Source organism: Nelumbo nucifera, chromosome 6 (genome assembly GCF_055504915.1).
Source record: "Nelumbo nucifera cultivar China Antique chromosome 6, China Antique-T2T, whole genome shotgun sequence".
NCBI lineage: Eukaryota > Viridiplantae > Streptophyta > Magnoliopsida > Proteales > Nelumbonaceae > Nelumbo > Nelumbo nucifera.
Window position 1 is genome coordinate 47674246 of NC_142654.1, and position 22929 is coordinate 47697174.

Below are 22929 nucleotides of genomic sequence, written 5' to 3' on the forward strand. Positions count from 1 at the left end.
ATATGACATCACTTTATAAGGACCCCAAACATCGGAGTGAATCAAAGAAAAAGGACTCGACACACAGTTATCAACCCTAGAACTAAAGGGAACACGATGGTGTTTCCCAAACTGACACGACTCACAATCCAAAACAGAAAGTTGACTTAGACGGAACCAAAGACTTCAAAACTTTCAGCGACGGATGACCAAATCGACAGTGCCACTGGAGAGGAGAAAGGGATGACTGGAGAGCTGTTGAAGTTTTTCCACCACCGTCAAGGTAATACAGTCCACTAGCTTCATGCCCTCCACCAATCTTCATCCCCGTCTTGAGATCCTGAAAAACACACATAGAAGGATAAAAAGTAATGGAGCAATTAAGTGATTTGGTTAGCTTACTAACAGACATAAGATTAAAAGGCAATTTAGGAACATAAAAAACTGAGGATAGGGATACAAGGTCTACGTCAACATTACCAACACCACAAATTGAGGATGTGGAACCATTAGCAAGGGTGACAGATTGTGATGTTGAGCAATGAGATAGGGAAGAAAACACACCTGGAGTTCCAGTCATGTTATCGGAGGCTCCAGAGTCAATGATCCAGGGATTGGGTGTGGATGCCAAACAAGCCATACCTGAGTGAGCGAAAGTAGCCGTGTTTTGCTGTGATGTGGATTGGATAAACCTCTCATATTCATCACGGGGAACACTCACCATCTCCTTCACGGGACCATCTGTGGATGTAGGAGGTATCTGATCAGATGAACGATTCTCCTGTCTAAAGCTGGAACTGGTGTCACTAGTCATAGCATGATTGGCCCAGGTTAAGGGTGGACCATGTAGATCATAACAATAGTTAATGGTATGTCCATCCATACCACAATGAGTGCACCTCCTTGGGTTTGAGCCACGTCCTCTACCACGGGCTCCCCCTGAATCTTTGCCCCCAGTACGACCACCACCACGATTATAAGTAGGCCCACCATTGCCACTTCGGCCATACACCGGACCACTACCACCACGGCCAGACTGAGCTCCCCGAGCTCCACCTCTAGCACCACAGCCTCTCGACACAGCAAAGGTAGATCTGTCTGAGATATTAGAGTTCTCAGTAGATCCGATAGAAGTCCTCCGGAGTCGAGCAAATACCTCTTCTAAAGAAGGGAGAGCTGATCCTCCTAGTATCTGAGCTCGTACTGGTTCATATTCAGATTTCAGTTCCACCAAAAATCGAGTCACATCAAGCTGTTCTCTCTGTTGTTGCTGAATTTTGACATCAGAAGTGAGAGGGTGATAGACATTTAGCTCATTACGTATGTTTCTCATACTGGCACAGTACTCCTCAAGACTATGATTACCTGTTGCAGATTAAAGTACTCCCGATACAACTGATACACTCTGGTTGTATTGTCCTGACCCGAATACAATTTCTTTGCATGGTCCCACACATCTTTGGCAGTGTCAAGAAACATGAAATTTACATTAATCCTGTGTTCCATACTATTCCATAACCATGTGATGATCTGAGCATCCTCTTGCTCCCAGTCTTCATACTCGTGAGAATCAGTGGAGGGTTTCTCCTCTCTTATGTGTTTTACTTTCTTCTTTGCCTTCAGAAAGACTTCGACGGATTTAGCCCAAGGCACATAATTCTCTCCATTTAGTTTAATGGAGGTCATCTGAACATTCAGGTAGTCTGTAGGCACCATCACATTAGATTTACAATCACTGTTATCTCCCATTCTGTTATCATCGATTCTGCACACTTGCTGAATTCTATTGTCACTGAATTCTGCACACTGCACACGACTAGATCACACTCGTCACACTGATTTCAGCACTTGTTGTTGCTGAAAATTGTACTCTTTACACCACAAACCCTACTCCTACGGCTACCTTATCACTGAAGGAACAACCACACGAGCAGAAAATCAGTCCACACAAGACAGCCACTGCACCACACAGATCGATCATCTTCTCTTCATCGATTAGGGGAGGGCTTCTTAGAAACCACAACAACCGACCACACAAGACACGACTGGAGGCATAGAAACCTCCAAGGGGAGAGGGCGATCACTCCTTTTCAGCCCTTTCCCTTATCTCCAGTTGAATCCAGGAAAATCAAGAGAAACCCTAGATTGGGTGCGCAGAGAATAGAAATCTAGGCAGACAGAAATCTTGGCAGATTCGAGTTGCTCTGATACCATGTTATGATTCGGCCTGCCTTGGAGTTCTATTTGTCTGAGATCAGTCACGTAGAGAGATGCAGAAAGGTGGAAGAAAGAGAGAGAGAAAAGTAGAAAGTCTGGTTCGAACTGGAAGTCAAAAAACCTAACTCCCATTCGACCAGATATGTGCTTTTATTATTAAAATAAATGGAAAAGACATATGTGCCCTTATTTAAGTAAGGAGCATTAGTTCTAACATAATATTACAGATCAGCAACCTTAATATAAGTATAAAGACAGAAATACCCCTTACGCTAACAGTGGTGCTGAGAATGAAGAGTATCAACAACTGTTGTTGCTGAAAACCATCACTGTAGGTGTTTCCACTAGTGTGTAGTGTGGTGAGAAGTGGCTGTAGGTGAGAAGTGAATTAGAAGTGTGATATACAGGTGAAAAAAAAGGAGGAAGAAAAAAAAAATCAGATATGGGAGACAATAGTAAATGCAAATCTAGTGTCATGGTTACCACTGATTACCTGAATGTTCAGATGACCTCTATCAATATGAATGGGGAAAATTATGTGCCTTGGGCGAAATGTATAGAGGTTTTCCTTAGGGCCAAGAAGAAAGGGAAGCATGTAAGAGAAGAAAAACCTCCCGCTGATTCTTAGGAGTATAGTGATTGGGAACAAGATGATGCACAGATTATGACCTGGTTGTGGAATAGTATGAAACCCAAGATCAACGTGAATTTTATGTTCTTAGATACACCGAAAGAGATTTGGGACTATGCCAAGAAGCTGTACTCGGGACAAGACAACACTACTAGAGTGTACCAGCTTTATTAGGAGTACTTTAATCTGCAACAAGGTAGACAAAGTCTTGAGGAATACTATGCTAGCATGAGGAACTTTCATAATGAGTTGAATGTGTACCATCCCCTCACTTCCGATGTTAAGATTTAGCAACAACAGAGCGAACAACTAGATGTAACCGGATTTTTAGTAGGCTGAAACCTGAGTATGAACCAGTGAGAGCACAAAAACTAGGTGGGACAACTCTTCCCTCTCTAGAAGAGGTGTTTGCCAAACTTCGAAGGATTTTTGTTGGACCTATAGAGACTTCTAATATCTCTGATAGGTCTGCCTTTGTAGTGACGAGAGGGGGAGGTCGTGGAGTTAGAGGTGGAGCTCGGGGAGTTCAGCCTGGTCGTAGTGGTGGCAGTGGACCCATGTTTGGTCGTAGTGGTGGTGGTGGACCCATGTATAGTCGTGGTGGTGGAAGAATTGGAGGTTGAGATTCAGGGGAGTTCGTGGTAGAGGATGTTGTAATGGTCCGAGGAGGTGTACACATTGTGGTATGGAGGGCACACCTTCAACTTGGGCAAATCATGCAGTGGCTAGTGATAGTAGTTTCAGACAGGAGAGTCAACAAGCTGATCAGATGCCTTCTACATCTACGGATGTTTCTGGGAAGGAGATGATGAGTGCCCCATGTGATGAGTATGAGCGGTTCTGTATTTGATAGAAGGTCCACTATAGGTTATTGTACCTTTCTTAGGGGTAATTTGGTGACATTGAAGAGTAAGAAACAAACAATGGTGGCAAGAAGTAGTGTAGAAGCTGAATACAAAGCCATGGCACATACAACTTGTGAGCTAGTGTGGTTGAGAAATCTTCTATAGGAGATGGGGTACTCAATTGACACTCCAATGAAGCTTTATTGTGACAACAAGCTGCAGTCCACATCTCTTTTATTCCAGTTTTTCATGAGAGAACAAAACATATAGAAGTTGACTGTCACTTTGTGAGGGAGAAGGTGCTAAGCGGAGTGATAGCCACTGCATATGTTAACACAGGAAATCAATGGGCAAACTTGTTCACCAAAGGATTGAGTCGGGGAAGAGTGGATTACATATGTAACAAGATGGGTCTATATGATATATACTCACAAGTTTGAGGGGGAGTGTTAGTGTCAATTGTATAGGGGTAGTTCGAACCGACCAGGGAGAATATAACTCTCTCTAGTTCGAACTAGTTTTTCCTTCTCTTTTCTCTTTTCTTCTCTTCTCTTCTTCTTTCTTTATCCTTTTTTAGTTTTTTGCTACTGTTATTTCTTACTGAATTCTAGTGCAGGTTTGAACTTTATCAAGGTGGAAAGGAAAGATTCAAGATGGTGGAAAGAATCTAAAAATGGCCTATTCTTAGCCAAATTCAGGTTCAAAAGGCATTTGGGGAAACTCTATCCCCCAAGGGTGGAATCTTTTGTTGTCTAGTTGCATTGGGTGGCATATTGACATGAAACCATCTTCAAGATAGAGGTTTCTTCTTTAGTCTCTTCAAGGCTGGTGGGTGGTCTCCCAATTTTGTGGAGGATATTTTCTCCAAGTGACCAAAGATATTAGGAAATGTCAAGGCAAAGATTGCCTGGAGTTGCATTTCCTTTGCAGTTTGCTAGGAATTATGGAAAGAAAGAAATAGAAGAATATTTGATGAGAAGGCTCGCTTAATGGAGCATATCACACTTCTATGTGGCAAAAGAATTATGGATTGGATGCTCATTCTCCCAGAGTTCGAAGGAATCACAAAGGAAGACATTGGTTCAAGATTTTGGAACACTCTGGTGCCTTTGTTTGGCTTATGGTTTTTTTCCCTTTCTTCTTCTCAATGTATCTTTCTTTTTTGCTCTGCCCTCCTTTGTAGTTTTGCTTTCCAGTGATATCTCATCACTATCAGATGTACATTTTTCTTCTATTAATAAATTTTCTTTTTTGTTACTTCAAAAAAAATGCAATCAATATAAACCAGTCTGTAGGCCACTTACCACTAGCCCTCATTTCCAAGGAAGAGATTGAAGATATTATTGGTGATCAAATTGTTTCAACACAACATAGGGGATGTTGCAAGTTTCTTTTGAAATGGAAAGGTCGTCTTTACTCTTATTGCAATTGCATCATTGCCAATGAGTTCCAACGCCTAAAATGCGATATGTATGAGAGGTATCTTTCCTTTTAACCAATAGAGCTAAGTTTTTCCAAGCCGGGGAGAGATGATGGAGATCAACTTAAGGCATATCAAAAGAGAACCAAAGCTGCTCCTATGCTTATTTGGCATCATTATGATCACATGGGACCACGTGGGAACTCAGTTAGCAATGGATCAACTTGGGAAAATCTTAGTCTTCAATTCACCTTAAGATGCTCTTTGTGTGGTTGAGTTTGCTGTTGGATAGGACTTATTTGAGTTTCTTACATTTTAGGACAGCAAGGGTATTTTTGTAATTTTGCATGTTTAGGGGGGGCGTGTCGTTAACCACTTCGGAACACTAGTTTTAATATTTATAATTTCTTTTTCCGATTCTCAAACAATTTCAAACGCAGTAAATGGTGAGAACGGGTTGTATCCACAGGGAAGCGAGGGAAAAATCGTTATTTACTTAAATCCGGGAAAGAGAACACAATTGAGAGTTGCAGAAACACAAAATTTAATTAATTAAACTGAAATTCATTAAAATAAAATTCGAATAGTGCTGGAAGTGAAAAGTGCAGAAAAATAAATAAATAAATAACAGAAATAAATAAATAAAAGGAACGAAATAAAAAGTCTGTAATCCGATCAGAGGTAGCAGTCTTCGGATCTCTCCTTTGACCCTTGAACTTCTCGAGCTAGGCCTTCCATCTTACCTGGCCGAGTTCCAGATCTACAGAAAAGAAAACAAAAATCAAACTGAATGAAAGTAAATTGCAGAAAGGAAAAAATGGAACTGGAAATGAAAGAACAAAAATTAAATCTAAGACTAATGGTTGGGATCCGAATCCAGAGGTGGCAGTAGTGGCATAGGCGAACTACAAGCAGGAACCCCTTCTCTTGCCTGGGCGTCCTCCTCTTCCTCTACCCTTGAACTTCTCAAGATTAGCCTTCCGTCTTACCTGGGGGCAGAATCCAACCCCTTCTCAAGAGCCCTTGAGTCCTTTTTATAGAGAAGGATGGACACAACTGGGATTAGAGAGAAAGAGGGGGGTGGCAGATGGGTTTTAGCAAAGATATGGGCGTCCTAGGGTTTCTAATGAAGGGTTAGGATGGTTCTGGGTTGATCCTAAGGCTGAGAAAAGAATGAGAGGGCGCCCAATTTTATGTAGGGCTGAGATTTGGGTGCCCAGAAATGGAGGGTGGAGATTAAGGCGCCTAGGGTTGAAAGGTGGAGATTAAAAGGAGTGGGTGGTGCCCTAGAGTGGATGGCTGAGATAGAAATCAGAATGGAGGGCTGAGATCTAATGACTAGGGGCTGAATAGTGAGGATTAGAAATTAGGTGGCACCCTAGTGTTAAAAAGCTAAAAAGAGAGTGCCCTAAAATGAATGGTGGAGATTAGAAGGGATGGAAGGTGGAGATTGAGCAGCTAGGGGCGGCTAGGGTTTGCTAAAGATGAAAAGAATGAGCTAGAAGGCGCCCTTGGGTTTGCTAATGAGAGGGGAGCATGCTAATACAGTAGGAGGGGTGCCATTCTGGGTTTAGCAGATAGGAGGTGCCCTCCTGTTCTCAGTTTTTCACAAGAACACTCCTTCTCTCAGCTGGACTTCATACCAGCTTCCCAAAAACTGCATTTCAGCCATGTAACTTCCCTAGTTTTCCACAAAAGTTGCACAGAGACCCTTAGAGGTCACAACATTGAATTTAACTGGAAAAAGGGCACACTTTGACTATTCTAAGGCCGAAAATACCCTTGAAATAATGCCTTTAAGGCATCAAAATACTAGGTTATCACACCCCCTAACTTAACCATTGCTAGTCCCTTAGCAATGTAGCCTTAAAATCACACCCCCTAACTTAACCATTGCTAGTCCCTATGCCTGTGTCAGACGGTGACAGGCTCCCCCACTCAATCCATTGTCATCCTCAACAATAGCGCTAAGTTTAACGTCTTCAGCCAGTCACATTCATTCACTTCTTCCATCCAGACTCTTAGACTCACTTTATTCTTCATACAAACAGGGCCCAGACTGGGCTAACCAAGGGGTAGACAAGTCATCCAAAAGATCGTCCACTATATCCACATTGCACTCATCTTCCCCTAGGTTTGGACACTTAGAGGCACTAAAAACATTTAATTGGACCTTCCGCTCCCCAAATGAAATGTCCATTTCTCCCGATTTTACAGTTAATGTTTGCATTGGCCGTTGCTAGAAATGACCATCCTAGAATTATCGGATTATGGTTCAGTTTTTCGGTTGGGGTCATGTCTAGGACAACAAAGTCTAAAGGGAAATAACAATTCTCTATCCTGACAATGATGTCCTTGATAACACCTTGAGGAGTCTTGACCGACCGATCAACAAGTTTTAGAATTATCGGGGTAGGTTTTAACTTGCCAATCCTGAACCTTTCATAGATAATGGACGGAAGCAGATTTACACTGGCCCCAAGATCCAATAGGGCCCGATCAAAGGTGATTCCAGAGATGACACAGCTTATGAGAAGAGCACCCGGTCTTTCATCTTCCGGGGTAGTTGGTTTAGGAGGATCGCATTAACGTCTGCCGAGAGCATCACTTTTTGTGGGGTTGCTCGTGGCTTCCTCTTTTGAGTGCACAACTCTTTTAGGAACTTGGCATAGGCTGGGACATGTTGAATCGCATCGAGGAGAGGGATGTTAATATGGACTTGTTTGAAGAGCTCCTTGATCTCCTCGTTGCGAATCTCTTTCTTCTTTCGCAATGGCCCGACTATGAATGCGGTTGGAAAGGGGATCACAGGTTGGTTCACTAAAGGTTCTTCTTCTAAAGTTTCTTTTCCTTCTTCTCCCCCCAACTTAGTCTTCCTACTCCTTTTCTTCTTCTTCAATTTTCTTTTCCCCATACGGGTCTTCTAAAATTCTCCTACTCCTTAAGGTTGTAACAACTTTGGCATTTTCGAACTGACTTAGGAGGTGGTTGAATTTGTTGTGGAGGAAGACCCTGTACCTGATTCCTAGGATTTGCAACCGGTTGACTCGGTAATTGCCCTACTTCTCTCCTCACATTAGCTTTGGCTAGCTGTCCTATTTGGCTTTCTAATCTGGCAATGGACTGCTGCTGATTTAGGATTAGCTGCTGAAGCTGCATGAATTGGTCATCTACTATACTGGTTTGAGGAGGTTGGGGGTAAGCCTGATACGGTTGGGCCGGTTGGTTCCTAGGGTACATTTGCTGGAATTGGTTCTTTACTTGTGGCCTCTAAAATTGCTGGGCCATGGAGTTAGGTGGATGATGATACTATTGGGACTATGAATTGGGTTGATGTGTCCTCCAAGAAAAGTTAGGGTGATTTTTCCACCCAGGGTTGCAAGTATTTGAGAATGGATCGTTGTTGGGCCTTGAGAAACTCTGGGCTGCCTGAACCTGTTCTTGGATAAATGGTGGAAACTGGGCCACTGTGGGACAATCATCAACCTGGTGGGTCGGATTGGCAAAAATGGAGCAAACTTCAGGATAGGGTGTAGATGGGCCCGATTGCTGGTTAAAGGTGAAAAACTGATCAAGCTTTTGGGCTAGAAGATCCACCCTGTCCAATTTTCTCAAGATAGCATTCAAGTCCATTCTTGCCTTGGGCTCTATATTATTCTTGACTTCATAGAGCCCTACCCTCTTTGTGGGTCCCACCGACCTTTCATAGGAATACAAGGATGCATTATTGATGGAGTTTTCACTCAAGGTCTAGAAAAGTGCATACGCTTCATCCTCACTTTTGCTCATAAATGCCCCCCCCCCCTCAGGATGCATCTACCATTTGCTTGTATTGATCCGTCAAACCTTCTATACAATTTGCCACTGGGATAGGCCATGGTGTGGGCATTTTCTCATTAACTCCTTCATTCTCACCCAAGCCTCATGAATTTGTTCACTCGGTGTTTGGGTGAATTCAGTGATGGCTCTTCTCATGGTATTGGTTCGTCCTATAGGGTAGAACTTTCTAAGGAATTCTTGTTGAATTTCTGCCCAAGTTCTAATAGGTCCCCCTATAGTTCCCAATCAGTGTTTGGCCTTACCTTTCAAGGAGAAGGGGAAAAGAGTCAATCTAAGGGCATCATTATTGAAGTTCTGGATCCTTACAGTGGAATAGATTTCCAGAAACTCGTCTATGTGTTTGTATGGGTCCTCACTCGGGTTCCCATAGAAAGAGGGGAGCATCTGGATTGTGCTTGACTTAATCTTATACTGTAGGGCTTGAGTATCTGGCAACTGTGTGCAGGATGAAGGGTTATATTGGGTTGGAGTGAAGTATTCCTTCAACTTTCTGGGTTGGGCATCATTGATTCCGGCCATTTGGTTGCGATGTTGGTGATGGGGGTATCTCTCTATTTCAGGTATGGGTTCTATAGTTTCTCTCCTTAGAGATCTCCTTCCCAACATACAACTCAGAAGTCCCTTTTTCTTGTTGAAATTTGAATTTTAAATTTTTGAATTTTAATTTCAAATTTGGATTTTGAAATTTAAATTCTGAAATTTAAACTCAAATTTGATTTTTTTTTTATATATTTTTTTTGATTTTCTCTTTTTTTTTGAAATTTAAATTTAAATTCTGGTTTTGAAATTTAAATTCAAATTTGAATTTTTAATTTTTTTTTAAAAAATGCAAGGAAATCAACCACACGACCTAGTGCTGACCCAGGGTTTCCTAAACTAGTGGTCCAACCAATGTGAATCCTTTTAGGTTCATTTGGAATTACACCACTTCCTTTGGTTAGCCAGGTAAGAGGTGGGGATTGGAAGGCTCCCCTTGCTCTCGCAATGACCTAATTAAGTAACCACAAAACCCGCTTAGGCTTTGCCGTTTAACCTTATTCCTTAGACACGAACCGCCGGTTATGGAAAGTAATCACAAGCTTCCCTAAAATTCTGCACATTTTTGAACCAAATGTGAGGCTCTCTAAAGGATCTTGCTATTTAAATTTTAAATTAGGGTTTAGGGTGAACCGCACGTGAAGGGTGGTGATTTTTGGGCCAAGGAAGGGTGATGAAATCCCCACCTTATCTTATTTAAGTTGGATTGCCCTTAAATGGATTAACGAAAAAACACAATAAACAAAATAAATGCAACTAATTACAATGCATAAACAATTATTTCTAATATGTAATTCAGCAATTTAACATAAAATAATAAAATAAACTAAACAAAAGAAGCAATTAAATTAATAATAAAAAAGAGACCTAACACATTCACAACTAACAAGATAATTTCAACAATTAAATAATCCTATATGATGCATGCTCTAAAACATATCAAACCCTAAATGTTGGAAGGCAAATGCAAAAATTTTAATTTTTTTTATAATTTTTTTTAATTTCAATTTTAATTTATTTTTATTTTTTATATATATGTTTTTTATTTTTTTTTGATATTCGAAATTTGAAATTTAAACTCATTCGAAAATTTGAACAATTTCCTATTTAACAATTAATTATTCAATTAAATAACTGATTAAAGGACAACTAAATAAAGCAACAAATAATTATTGCAAAGAGAAAAAAATTAATTGTGCTAAAAAAAATTAACAACTACCAAAATAAATTCTAACAAGAAAAAAATAGCTACTCAAAAGATGAAACCGAAAATACAAAAAAAGAAAGATTATGCAGCAATAAAAAAATAAAATAAAATATAAAAACAATGTTTTTTATCTGAAAATAATAAAAAACCTAATAAAACAGAAATTCGAACAAGAAATTAAAATAAAGAAAAAAATAGATCTAGAAACAAAACGAAAGAAAAATAATACTAAAAAAATATAAATCGGATCTAGAAAAAAATTAATTAAAAAATCGAAAATCACTATTCTACCAAAAAAAAGAGTTCTAAAAGAAAAAATAAAAAATAAAAAATAAAATGGGACGACTACACCTGAAACACAATCCAATTTCTCTTCTTTTCTCTTTTTTCTTCCGCAGTCTGACAATGCTCCGGTACCCCACCTTTCGCTATTACGTCCTGCAAAATCAAAGAGAAACAAGAATTAAAATGAGATTACAGATCAAATAATCAAACGAAAATAAACAAATAATGAAACAGATCCGGACAAAGCAAATAAAAATCTTTCTTCGTTGCTTTCCCGGCAATGGCGCGAAAAACTTGGTGTGTCCGGAAGCGTGTCGTTAACCACTTCGACACACTTGTTTTAATATTTATAATTTTTTTCCGATTCTCAAACAATTACAAACGCAGTAAAAGGTGAGAACGGGTCGTATCCATAGGGAAGCGAGGGAAAAATCGTTATTTACTTAAATTTGGGAAAGAGAACACAATTGAGAGTTGTAGAAACACAAAATTGAATTAATTAAACTGAAATTCATTAAAATAAATTTCGAACAGTGTTGAAAGTGAAAAGTGCAGAAAAATAAATAAATAAATAACAGAAATAAATAAATAAAAGCAACGAAATAAAAAGTCTGTAATCCGATCAGAGGTAGCAGTCTCCAGATCTCTCCTTTGACCCTCAAACTTCTCGAGCTAGGCCTTCCGTCTTACATGGTCGAGTTCCAGATCTGCAGAAAAGAAAACAAAAATCAAACTGAATGAAAGTAAATTGCAGAAAGGAAAAAACGGAACTGGAAATGAAAGAATAAAAATTAAATCTAAGACTAATAGTTGGGATCCGAATCCAGAGGTGGCAGTAGTGGATTGGGCGAACTGCAAGCAGGAACCCCTCCTCTTGTCTAGACGTCCTCCTCTTCCTCTACCCTTGAACTTCTCAAGATTAGCCTTCCGTCTTACCTGGGGGCAGAATCCAACCCCTTCTCAGGAGCCCTTGGGTCCTTTTTATAGAGAAGGAGGGACACAACTGGGATTAGAGAGAGAGGGCGGCGGCAACTGTGTTTTAACAAAGATATGGGCGTCCTAGGGTTTCTAATGAAGGGTTAGGATGGTTTTGGGTTGATCCTAAGGCTGAGAAGAGAAGGAGAAGGCGCCCAATTTTATGTAGGGCTGAGATTTGGGCTTCCAAAAATGGAGGGTGGAGATTAAGGCGCCAGGGTTGAAAGGTGGAGATTAAAAGGAGTGGGTGGCACCCTAGTGTGGATAGCTGAGATAGAAAATGGAATGGTGGGCTGAGATCTAATGACTAGAGGCTGAATGTTGAGGATTAGAAATTAGGTGGCACCCTAGGGTTAAAAAGTTACAAAGAGAGTGCCCTAAAATGAATGGTGGAGATTAGAAGGGATTGAAGGTGGACATTGAGCAGGTAGGGGCGGCTAGGGTTTGCTAAGGATGAAAAGAATGAGCTAGAAGGCGCGCCCTAGGCTTTGCTAATGAGAGGGGAGCATGCTAATACAGTAGGAGGGTTACCATTCTGGGTTTACCAAATAGGAGGTGCTCTTCTGTTCTTAGTTTTTCACAAAAACACCCCCTCTCTCAGCTGGACTTCACACCAGCTTCCCAAAAACTGCATTTCAGCCATGTAACTTCCCTAGTTTTCCACAGAAGTTGCACAGAGACCCTCTGAGGTCACAACATTGAATTTAATTAGGAAAAGGGAACACTTTGACTATTGTAAGGCCGAAAATACCCCTGAAATGATGCCCTTAAGGCATCAAAATACAAAGTTATCAAGGGGTTTATGTTTCTGGACAGGTCTTAGTCTAGCAATCTCCCTTTGTTTGTCTTTACATTTTTAATTGTTTGGTGCTAGGTTTAGTCTAACCTAGCTTCTTTTTGTAAGTTGCTTGTTGGACAAGCTAATTTGGGGGGCAAGTTTCTCTTTAAGCTTGTAAGGCTCATTTGGAGGATAATTTTTGGCTAGTGAACAAAGTTTCTCTACAAAATTTGGTGGGATTGCCAAGTTAGAGGGTGTGGTTACCCTCACCCTTAGGTGTTATTGACTAGGTTTTCATCCTATTCCCATTCTTCTCTTCTCTTGTCTTTTGTTCTTTCTTTTGTTAGATCTTTGTTTTTGTGCTACACATCTAGACCTAAGTTTAGCTGCAAGAATACTGTTGAATCACAAAGATCTTGCATTTGTTTGTGTCCATATCCATATCTGGGCATCATATATATCAATATCATGAGAACTAGAGGATGTTTTTCCCTTGAAACTGTACTTTCATTTCCACTGATTGATTAGAACATCATTACAATAATTTCTTGTAGGTATGCCAACATAGTAAGGAGACCATTTTTCAAGCTGCTATTATGGTGCTAATGATTTCTGTAAAGGTATTTCTTTTGTACAACTACTTCTATATGCCCTTGGGATTGAAGTCTAACATGTAACTAAATGTTGTTGTTGATGGAAATGGTTCTTGTGATGTATTTGTTTGTGGTTATTTCAATGGTAAAATAAAAAGCTACTGCCTACATCTTTGTGAATGTTGCTTATTGGGAAAAATCATTGGAAGTGTTTTTTTTGTCTCTATTGATGATATCATACGTAATTAGTGGGTTGTGGTGAATTTCTTCTTGGCAAGTGTAGTTACATATCAAAATTGATCTCTTTTATCTACTAATGAATTTAGTTAAACTTTGATAGTTGTGTTGCAAGTGTTGAGAATGGAGAAAGAAAGGATTAATATTCAAATTGGATTTAGAGAAGGCTTATGATATGGTGGATTGGTCCTTTCTATTGAAAGTGATTAAAAACTTTGGATGTGGGGAGAGGTGGTGTATGTGGATTAGAACTTGTCATTATTCCATATTCGTGAATGGAACTATGGTGGACTTTATTTTGTTCTTAAGAGGAATTAAACAAGGGGACTTGCCTTGTGAGTGGTTAGGAAGTTAGTCGAGATGGGTTCATTACAAATTTGCAATTTGTTGATGGCACGATTTTGTTCTATGAGGGAGGGGATAGAAGGTGGGTTAAGAATTTGAAATTAGCGGTACAACTCTTTGAGCAAATGTCAAATCTGAAAGTGAATTTTGATAGAAGTTGTTTAATGGGATTTAACATGGAGGAAAGGGAATTGGCGGAGAGTGTAGGAATTTTAGGATCTGTGGTGTCTCATTGGCCTTTGAAATATTTGGGTTTACCTTTTGGAGACAATCCAAAGAGGAGTAGTTTTTGGGATCCCATTGTAGAAAGGTTTGCTATAAGGCTTGCCTCTTGGAAGAAAATTACCTTTCTTTGAGAGGTAGGATTATTTTGATCAAATCCACCCTAGCTAACCTACCTGTGTTATTATATCTTTGTCTTTAAGATGTTAGAGGGGTGAGAAAGAAACTAGAAAAGATGATGGGATATTTCTTGTGGTAGATAGAGGCGAGAAGGAAATAGATCATAGAGTTAGATGGGAAGTAGTTAGTAGGAGTATGGGGGTTTAGTTTTAGGAAATTTGCAAAAGAGAAATGTGGCTTTATTGGGCAAATGGCTTTGGAGACTGCTTAAGGATAGGGACAAAGTATGGACAAAGGTAATTGTGAGCATTCACAGGCTCATGTTGGATGGTTGGGATGTTGGAGTACTAACTAGGGCAACAAATGCTATTCTACCTTCTTTCCTACGATGTGTCACATATGAAAGATAAATTTCCTTCTTTGTTTGCCCTTTCAAGATATAAAGACGAGCTTATTTCCACTCTCATAGTTCCTTCTAGTTCAAGCATTGGTTTTGATTGGGATTTAGGCCTAAGAAGGGGTCTAAGGGATTTGGAGTTTTCTTGGCTTTGCTTCATATCTTTAAAGGGGTTTTCTTGGACAGTGTATACCCTTGGCTCCAATCAGAATGATGTACCTTATGACATTTAATGAAAATGAATAAAATACATATCTGATTCATGTTATTATGGTGTGTTTCTGTGTAATACCCTTAAACTGGACACATACGAGACTCGTGTTAGTTTAGAATCTTCACAGCCATTGGATAGATCTGGGGAGATTTATCCTGCAAAGGCTGACACCGATGTGTCGCCAAGTTGGTTGGGGTAGCTTGTCTCAGCTGCCAAGGTGAGACCTGAGATACATGCAGTGTGGGTTTTCTTGACCCTGAACCGGACCAGAATTCCAGTATTGCCTTGGACCTTGGAGATAGATGGGCAAAATTGGAATGTTACACCTGACCCCTAAACTCGATTATGATACTGCACTAGGTGTCGGATTGGGCTATCTTTGATATGCCAATCAGTGAGATCCTTAGAGGGGGTCAAAATCTGGGTATGTTGGGATAGTCCGAGAATTCATCTGAGTGGGTGATCATAGTGATAGGATCAACCGCTTTGTCGGACAAAGTGAATGATCGGGGATGCACTCTCTCTGATGGAAACCAAATCTGCCGGCAGCCAATTTCAACCGTTGAAATTTGTTTTGCAAAATATATTTATATACCGATATACATGTATATATATATATATATTATGGTTTCAAAATGTTTGCAAAAGGTTTTAATTCCCGAGATGCATGTGAGTAGAGAGTGCAACACTGTACCTTGCAGTCGAGGGAGAGGTCCTTTCTTGTCGGGTAGTGTTTGATCATTATGGGCTGTGAGGTTAAGTGTAAGACCATTGAGGGTAATACCTGATGGGCTAATCTTGCATCTGCCCACAGTCCTTGGGTTTTTATAAGGTGGCTTGACCCAGGGACCATTTAGTGTAATTGTTGGGCTCATTAAGAGCCCATGGTGATGGACTCGGGGGTTCACTGTCTCCTACAGTGAATTCGGCTAGGCTGGGTTGAACCCATGTGGCTGAGGTGTAGATCAATGTTTGGGTCCCACGCCATACAAGGATACCCAACTGGGCAGCAGTTTGGAGGATAAGTGAGAACATGGACTTAATGGGCCTAAAGCCCAGGGGTTGTCCCTATCCACTCAGAGAGTCCAGATCCAAATAGAGATTTGGATCAAGAAACTCCTAATCAGATTAGGAGGGCTGATCTTTGTCTGCAGATAAGATAAGGGATTATCCTTATCTCTTAAAGAGAGTCCAGATCCAAATACAAGATTTGGATTAGGAAACTCCTAATGGGATTAGGAGAACCTGTAGGAGCGATCAAGAAAGGTTCTTGATATCAGTTTTTGGTGAAAAACTGATCTAAAGTTGTGTTCACTCACCCTCCATCGAATTCTTGCTGAAGAGTTCGGTTCTTGCTGAAGAACCACTTGCTGATTCTGCTCGACCCTACGCTGAGTCATCTTCAGTGGGAGTAGTCTTTGGCGTTTTCCTTGGGCATGAACACCTTCATTGGGAGTTACTGCTACTCTGTATCAGGTATATCCCTCTCCTACCTTTTGGTTTCAGATCTGGTCTGGTTTAGGGTTCAAGATTGATCCTTGAAAATGCAGTTTTCTAAAATAGGGAATGTGATTCCCACATTGGAGAGAGAAATTTTTGAAATTTCGCCCAACCTACCTATAGGGTTCGGCCATCCATATGATGGATCTCTCATCCCTTCAGTCTAATGGATTTGGAGTTAAACAATGTCTTGGCTTTGCTTCATATCTTTAAAGGGGTTTTCTTAGACCCATCCAAACTTGATAGTCGAATTTGGACTCACTCCACTTTACCTTCTCTTGTACTAACTTTTTCAGGGTCTTAACCCTCGGTTAGTTTAGGGCAACCTTTCCCTATTAAGGAGGTTTGGTGTAAATCTATCTCTCCTAGAATTGGAGATTTTTGGTGGGAAACGTTCCTAGAAAGAAAAAATGCTTCAGATTTGCTTCGAAGAAAAGACTGAGTTGGTGCTCATCCCCGCATTTGTGTGTGCTTTGTAAAACTAATAAAGTCTTGCTATCACTTATTAACCTCCTACCCCTTCGTAATTTCCATTATGGGAATGGCTTCTCTCCTTGTTTGGGTGTCGGTGGACCCCTTGCCAAAGTTTTGTTTAGTTATTTTCTCTCTTTATTTTTGCTGTAGTGGGCTGGCTCCATGGGCCTTAAAGTTTTTTATTTCTTATGTTCTTTTGGTCAACCGCCTAACTAGGGGCACTCATGTAATTTCCCTTTTATTTTATTTCAGCATATATATATATATTAAGGGAGTGAGAGAGGGAAGATTCAACTCTTTTCTCTTCCTATTTTTTTCCATCTTCTTCCTTCTTATTTTATTCTTATAATACAATGAAGTTATTGTTGGGCTGGTTTTCTTCTTGGTATTAGAGCAAGTTTCCACAATGTGTATGGAGAAGTAAGCTATTGATCGATTGAAAATTGATGTTGCCTAGTTAGGGGAGATTTTTCAAGAAGATTTATCACTTAGATTTAGGCTTAAGGTAGTCTCTTGGAGAATTTTCTTAGAAACCCTAGCTGATGGATAAATCGGACTAAGGGGTTTGGAGACAGTTTGAAGTTGGCGCTTGGGGCTTAAAAGGGAGTTTACCGATCTATTTGGAGATCGACTCTAGTTGGAGTTTTGGAAAAGTTTCTAGAGTCCCTGGTAGGATTGGTTATAAGTTATCTCTTTCTCACATTTTCTCCTATTCTGTCGGGTGTTGTGAAACCCTAGTTTTTTGTTATAGAAAAGCTTAAATTGGTGCTTTTTGATAGTAGTATCTTATTTTAATTATCATTTGCCTCCGTTTGGTTAATAAAGCATACTGTAGGTGAGACAAAATAATATCCTATAAAGTCCAGATGTGGTCAGGGGTCCGTAGAGAATCTTTGTGGGGCAGTGGCTACTGTGAAGCTAGATGGGACAAACTATTTGGCATGGCCTCAATTAAGAGAAATTTATGTTTGTAGTAGAGGAAAATGGGGGTATATCATTGGGAGTAAGGCAAAACCCAAGGAGGATGATCCTACCTATGAGAAGTGGATGCGGGAAAGTTACATTGTTGTATGTTGGTTGGTGAGTTCTATGCAACATTATATCAGTCAACACTACTTGTGGATAGAGACTACTAAAGTATGGGATATTGTTGAAGAGGACCTACTCACAGAATCTAAATGTTGCTAGGGCCTATAAATTGAAGAACGATGTGAATAATTTGAGATAGGGGAGAAGCCCTTAGTTGTGTATTTCTCAATATTGAAGTCTATGTGGCAGGAAATTGATTTGATGGAGATTTATCAAAGAAAAAAAAAAGATTTGATGGAGACAATTCAATGGGGATGCATAAAAGATGCTAGAACCCATAGGAAGCCTGTGAGAGGAACCAGGTGTTTGAGTTCCTAATTGGCTTAATCTTGAGTATGATATAGTCAGATAGAATGTGTTAGCTAACTGGGCTTATGCTATGGTTAGTAGTGATGAAAGTAGGAGACATGTTCAGATTCTAGGTGTCCTAGTAGAGCACTTTGCTCATGCTGGGACGGAGCAGGTGATTATTGAGAGAAAAGAGGTTGTGTGTGAATATCGGAAGAAGTTGAAGAACAATAAAGGCACCTTTTGGAAGTTACATCTAGAGCTCCTACCTCCCAGATGTTAGACAGTGTATGCTCTTAGCACCAATTAGATTGATGTATAGATACATTTATTGTAAATGAATAAAAGTACATTATTGTTTCATGTTGATATTGGTATGTTTTTGTGTAATTACCTCTTAAACTGGACACTTATGAGACTCATGTTAGCTTAGAATGTTCTCAGCCGTTGGATAGACTTGGGGAGTTTATCCTACCAAAACTGACACTGATGTGTTGCCAAAGAAATTGGGGCATCTCGTCTCAACTGCTAGGGTTAGACCCAATGTTCTCAGCCGCTCTGGTTCGCTTGCTTTGCTAATGTTGTTCATTCATTCATTGCAATAAAATATTTTCTTAGAAGGCAATAAAAGTTAGAAAATCATTATTTTTTATGTGAGAAATAAGAATTTCAAACCCTAACATAGACTTGTTCGGACTTGCCTCGAGGGGCATGGTACAAAGGCGACTCAAATGCAATATGTTTTACATCACATGGTGGAAACATGTCAAAGATGTCAAAGATGTCGGAGATATTGTAAAACATGTCAAAATTATTGACATGGTGGAAACACTCTAAAATATGTAAAATATAGAACGACATTTTATGAAATGATAAAAGAAACATAGGTACACCTTTAAATTATTATCTTGTTCCAAATCACTAAACAAATCTAGGAAACTAAGGTTGTGGACAAAAGAATATGTTCTGAAGTTGCCCTATAAACTTTAAGATTCAGAGCTTCATGATAGAATAAGTTAATACAAAATGTAAACTCATAGAAAATGCAAATGGTTGTAATAGATCAACCAAATAATCTATTACACAAACAAAAACTAATATAACTTAATGTTTGAAATGAATATTGAGCTAGCTCAAAGTGGTAATCATGTAAGTTAGGTAGGCAATAACATTGTTCCTCCATATATCTGCAATATTATCACCGACTGATGTTATAATACTATTTCTTGTACTCCACATATTGCTGGTAGTGTTCATTGGGGAATATGTTGATTCCGGTAAAATCTCGTGTTGCTACATATTGCTGGTAGTGTTCATTGGGGAATATGTTGATTCCGGTAAAATCTCGTGTTGCTACCCATTGAAATGAAAATGTCATGAAAATATAAGGGAAATTAGTGACATTGTAAGCCATGTCCTACGCATGTCAAATTGATGCGCCAATAGCTTCTTGTCTTTGTTGAAGAAACCCCAATTGCCGTCTTATCTTTTTTGCCTTGTTCTTTTTGAAATATTCTCCTGTTGCTTCTTTACTTTTCAAAACATGTTTACCCTAGGATACTTAAATAGTTGAATCATGTAAATGTTAACTTTTCTTGATATTTCTTCATTATGCTATGTCTGGTAGAATGCTTGTAAATGCGGTTGGTTTTCAGCAAAAGATACTGAGGACCTTCTTAGCTTGGCAAAAGAGGTTTGTATCTCCTCTCTATGTATATGTGTTCATATTTATATAATTCAGTTGCCAATTTTTCTTCTACACTTGTTATTTTCCTTTATGGCATTTCAGAAAATTTGACAAACCCTAGTCTTTCTGTGTTTTTAGATAGAAAACCTCTTCTGTAGTGGGGGGTGTGCCAATATTGAGCCAAGTCATTCTCTTCCTGTTATTTCAAATGTCATGACCAGGTATTTACTTTGATATGCAGTGCTTCTTATTACATAAACTTCATCTTCTATTAGTTGAAAATAGTTTGTACTCTGACATTAAAATTTTCTCCAACTTGAAGTTTTGATTTTTGAGAGAGGAAATAGTCATGAAACAGTTTTGATTTTGGTAAGCGACATTTCCATCGACATCGTCATTTTAAACCTTGGGAAGGATTGTGTGGAGGGTTGCATGCTTGCAGTCTTTTGGAGCTTGGGCCATATAGGTTGAGAGAAATTCAAGGTTATATGAAAGCAAATATGGAGCAGAAGATCGAGTGTTAGCTAAAATGAAGGCTAGAATTATTTCTTGGGTGGGTGCATAGGACATTTTATTGGAAACCAATATGATAATTTTTTTAGTCAAAAGATTTCTTTTCCTAAATCTTGTGATATAAGGCTGTAAGTTTGTATTTTCCCTTTGTATAGATCCTTAATATGCATAGGTGTCTGAAAGTTTTGACTAATAAATGGTTATACTTAGCCTTTTTCAAAGAAAAAGACAAAAAACACCCTCTTTAAGGTAAAGGGAACACATGAGGGGTGGGTATTAGGGTGCTCTAATTTTCCTGCTTCATTGAAGCATCTCTCTAATGTTTATTTTCTTCATCGAAGCTTTCCACCAGAGTGCTTTAATTTTCCTGAGAAGTAGAGCCTTTCCACAAAGCTTTAATCAGGGATAGATTAGCATTGAGAGGGGTGTGGTCAACGACTTCAAAGAAAGGCTTACAAGAGAAACAACTATGCGGGTCAATGGACCAAATTCTTTGATCTGAAACTTTATTTAATAGGAAAACATCTGTAAGGAAATTGAGAGGATTAATTATCTCACCATTCTCCTCATGATCTGTAAGACCTCTCCTGAACCCTAAATCCCAATTAATCCCTGATGCATAGTAGGAAACTAATTATGATATAGGTTCATTCTTCTAAAAGGTGGAGTACAATTTAGGAAGTTTTAGGCTCAAAGTAGTATTCCTCTACTAAGTGTCTTCCAAAATTTTTACCATATTGCCTGAAATTAAGTTATACCTGATTTTTCTTTAATAATTGATCATTTGTATGTGTAGTTAAATAATTTTCGTGTTTCTCACTCTTAAATTCTCTTACAGATTTTATCCTCGAATTAGAATGGGTCATATACTTACTTGTCTTCAAATTAAGGTATGGTGTTTTTTGTCTGTCAATCACTGATTTCCTTTTGTTAATATTTTAGGATTGATTATCATGTAACTAGTCGTTTACTTGTTATATAGCCTGGATATGGGGCTTTTGTGACCGACTTCCAAATCTCGAAGACTATGGTGTCTGCTACAAAAGAAAGCATTGTAAGATTCTTCTTCTTCTGAGGTCAAAAATGGTTCTGGAAGTTGTTTTATTTATGTGTCATATTGCTTGCTCACAAATTCCTCTGTCAAGAATTAAACGTTCATTTGATCTAAATATAAATGCAAGGGTGTTTGTGCATCTCTACTCTTTATGTTTCTTATTGTACTAAAACCATAATGTTATCACTGAAGTTTCAACCCTATTCAACACATCTTTTGATGTCTTTTACTCCAATGCTTGAACATGCTTTATGTACCTAAATGGTGGGGACTGACAGAGATGAGGAGTAGTCTAATCTGTCTCAATGTGAACAACTAAAAAACATGGTGGAGACTTAACTTTTTTTAGTGGTATTGAGGATCAGTTTTGAAGGAATTAGATGTACTTTAAATTATATTTAACTTGATTCCTGTTAGAATCAAGTCACCGGATTTGATGTCTTCCACCTCAAAACTATTAACTTCTTGTATTAAAGGGCTGTTCGGATTTCTCTCCAAGACCAATGTACTCCTCTGCGTTAATGATTCTATGTGCATAAACTAAAGCCACTATAGGATATTGAACCTTGAAGACTGGAAGAAAATTGAATGGAGGGGGTTAGGTTCTATAAATGGTTCCATCTTTCTTCTACTTGTCTCTCAACTCAAAGAAGGACCTCCTATAAGATCTAGTCATTGTGATGTTAAATTCTGATGTTCCAGCGAAGTGGAAGGCAGGAATTGATGAAAAACTCAAAGAACTCAAGGTACGTTTGTAGATGCCCACCACCCACATGAGTTTGAACTATACAGGGTATATTTTGAAAATTTGAAAGAAAATGAAGGGTAAAAACGTCACAGGGTATATTTGTCTTTTTCAAAAACTCAGGGTATGTTTAAGTCAATTTACAAAAAACTCAGGGTATGTTTAAGTCTTTTACCCTTTATGTTATCGTTAGTGAGAAATCCAAGTTATCTGACTATGACTAGATTGGATACATCATATGTAATCCAGGTGGTTAGTTGTCTCGTTGTTGCCACTCACATCTCATTACAATTAAAGCAATAGTTAGCTACTTAAAAAGGGACTCCTGCAAAGAACTTTTCTTCTCTTCTTCATCATCATTTCACTTGAAGGCATATGTTGATGTTCATTTGGAAGGTTATCCAGATACTCTCAACTATAACGTTGTCTTTTTCCTGGTGATTATCTGATGTCATGGAAACACAAGAAAGAAAATGCAATCTCAAAGCCCTCTAAAGAAAGAATATCAGGCAATGTGTTTGGTTGTAGGGAGATTAAGTCATAGAAAAAACATTTTCCTTTTTATTGAAAGGCATGCCCTTTCAGGCAAAGTTCATTTTGCTTGAACCCAGCCCTAGCTTGTTAATGTCTTGATGCATAAACTTTGACTTTGATGTTCAATACATAATTTACTTTATTGTAGACTGTATTAATGACACTCAGAATTTGAAAATTTAGCTGAAGTAGCACTTGAATGT

The 22929-nt window shown here is 39.0% G+C and overlaps 1 protein-coding gene and 1 non-coding gene across 8 annotated transcripts in view; both read left to right on the forward strand.

Moving 5' to 3' along the window:
• The window catches only part of LOC104590459 (uncharacterized), a 92167-nt gene that overhangs the window by 15963 nt on the left and 53275 nt on the right, over positions 1-22929 (forward strand). For 5 of the 7 annotated variants that reach the window (XM_088889488.1, XM_088889489.1, XM_088889491.1 and 2 more), the window contains exons 3-7: positions 13269-13334; positions 19821-19886; positions 20019-20101; positions 21232-21283; positions 21376-21447. In XM_088889488.1, the coding sequence (XP_088745614.1) occupies positions 13269-13334; positions 19821-19886; positions 20019-20101; positions 21232-21283; positions 21376-21447 (339 nt within the window). The remainder of the gene's footprint in view (positions 1-13268; positions 13335-19820; positions 19887-20018; positions 20102-21231; positions 21284-21375; positions 21448-22929) is intronic. The other 2 variants (XM_088889490.1, XM_019196527.2) reach the window with 1 other exon arrangement.
• LOC148791014 (small nucleolar RNA R71) lies at positions 8964-9070 on the forward strand. The gene has a single exon (XR_016078066.1). It is a non-coding gene; the product is annotated as a small nucleolar RNA R71 (small nucleolar RNA).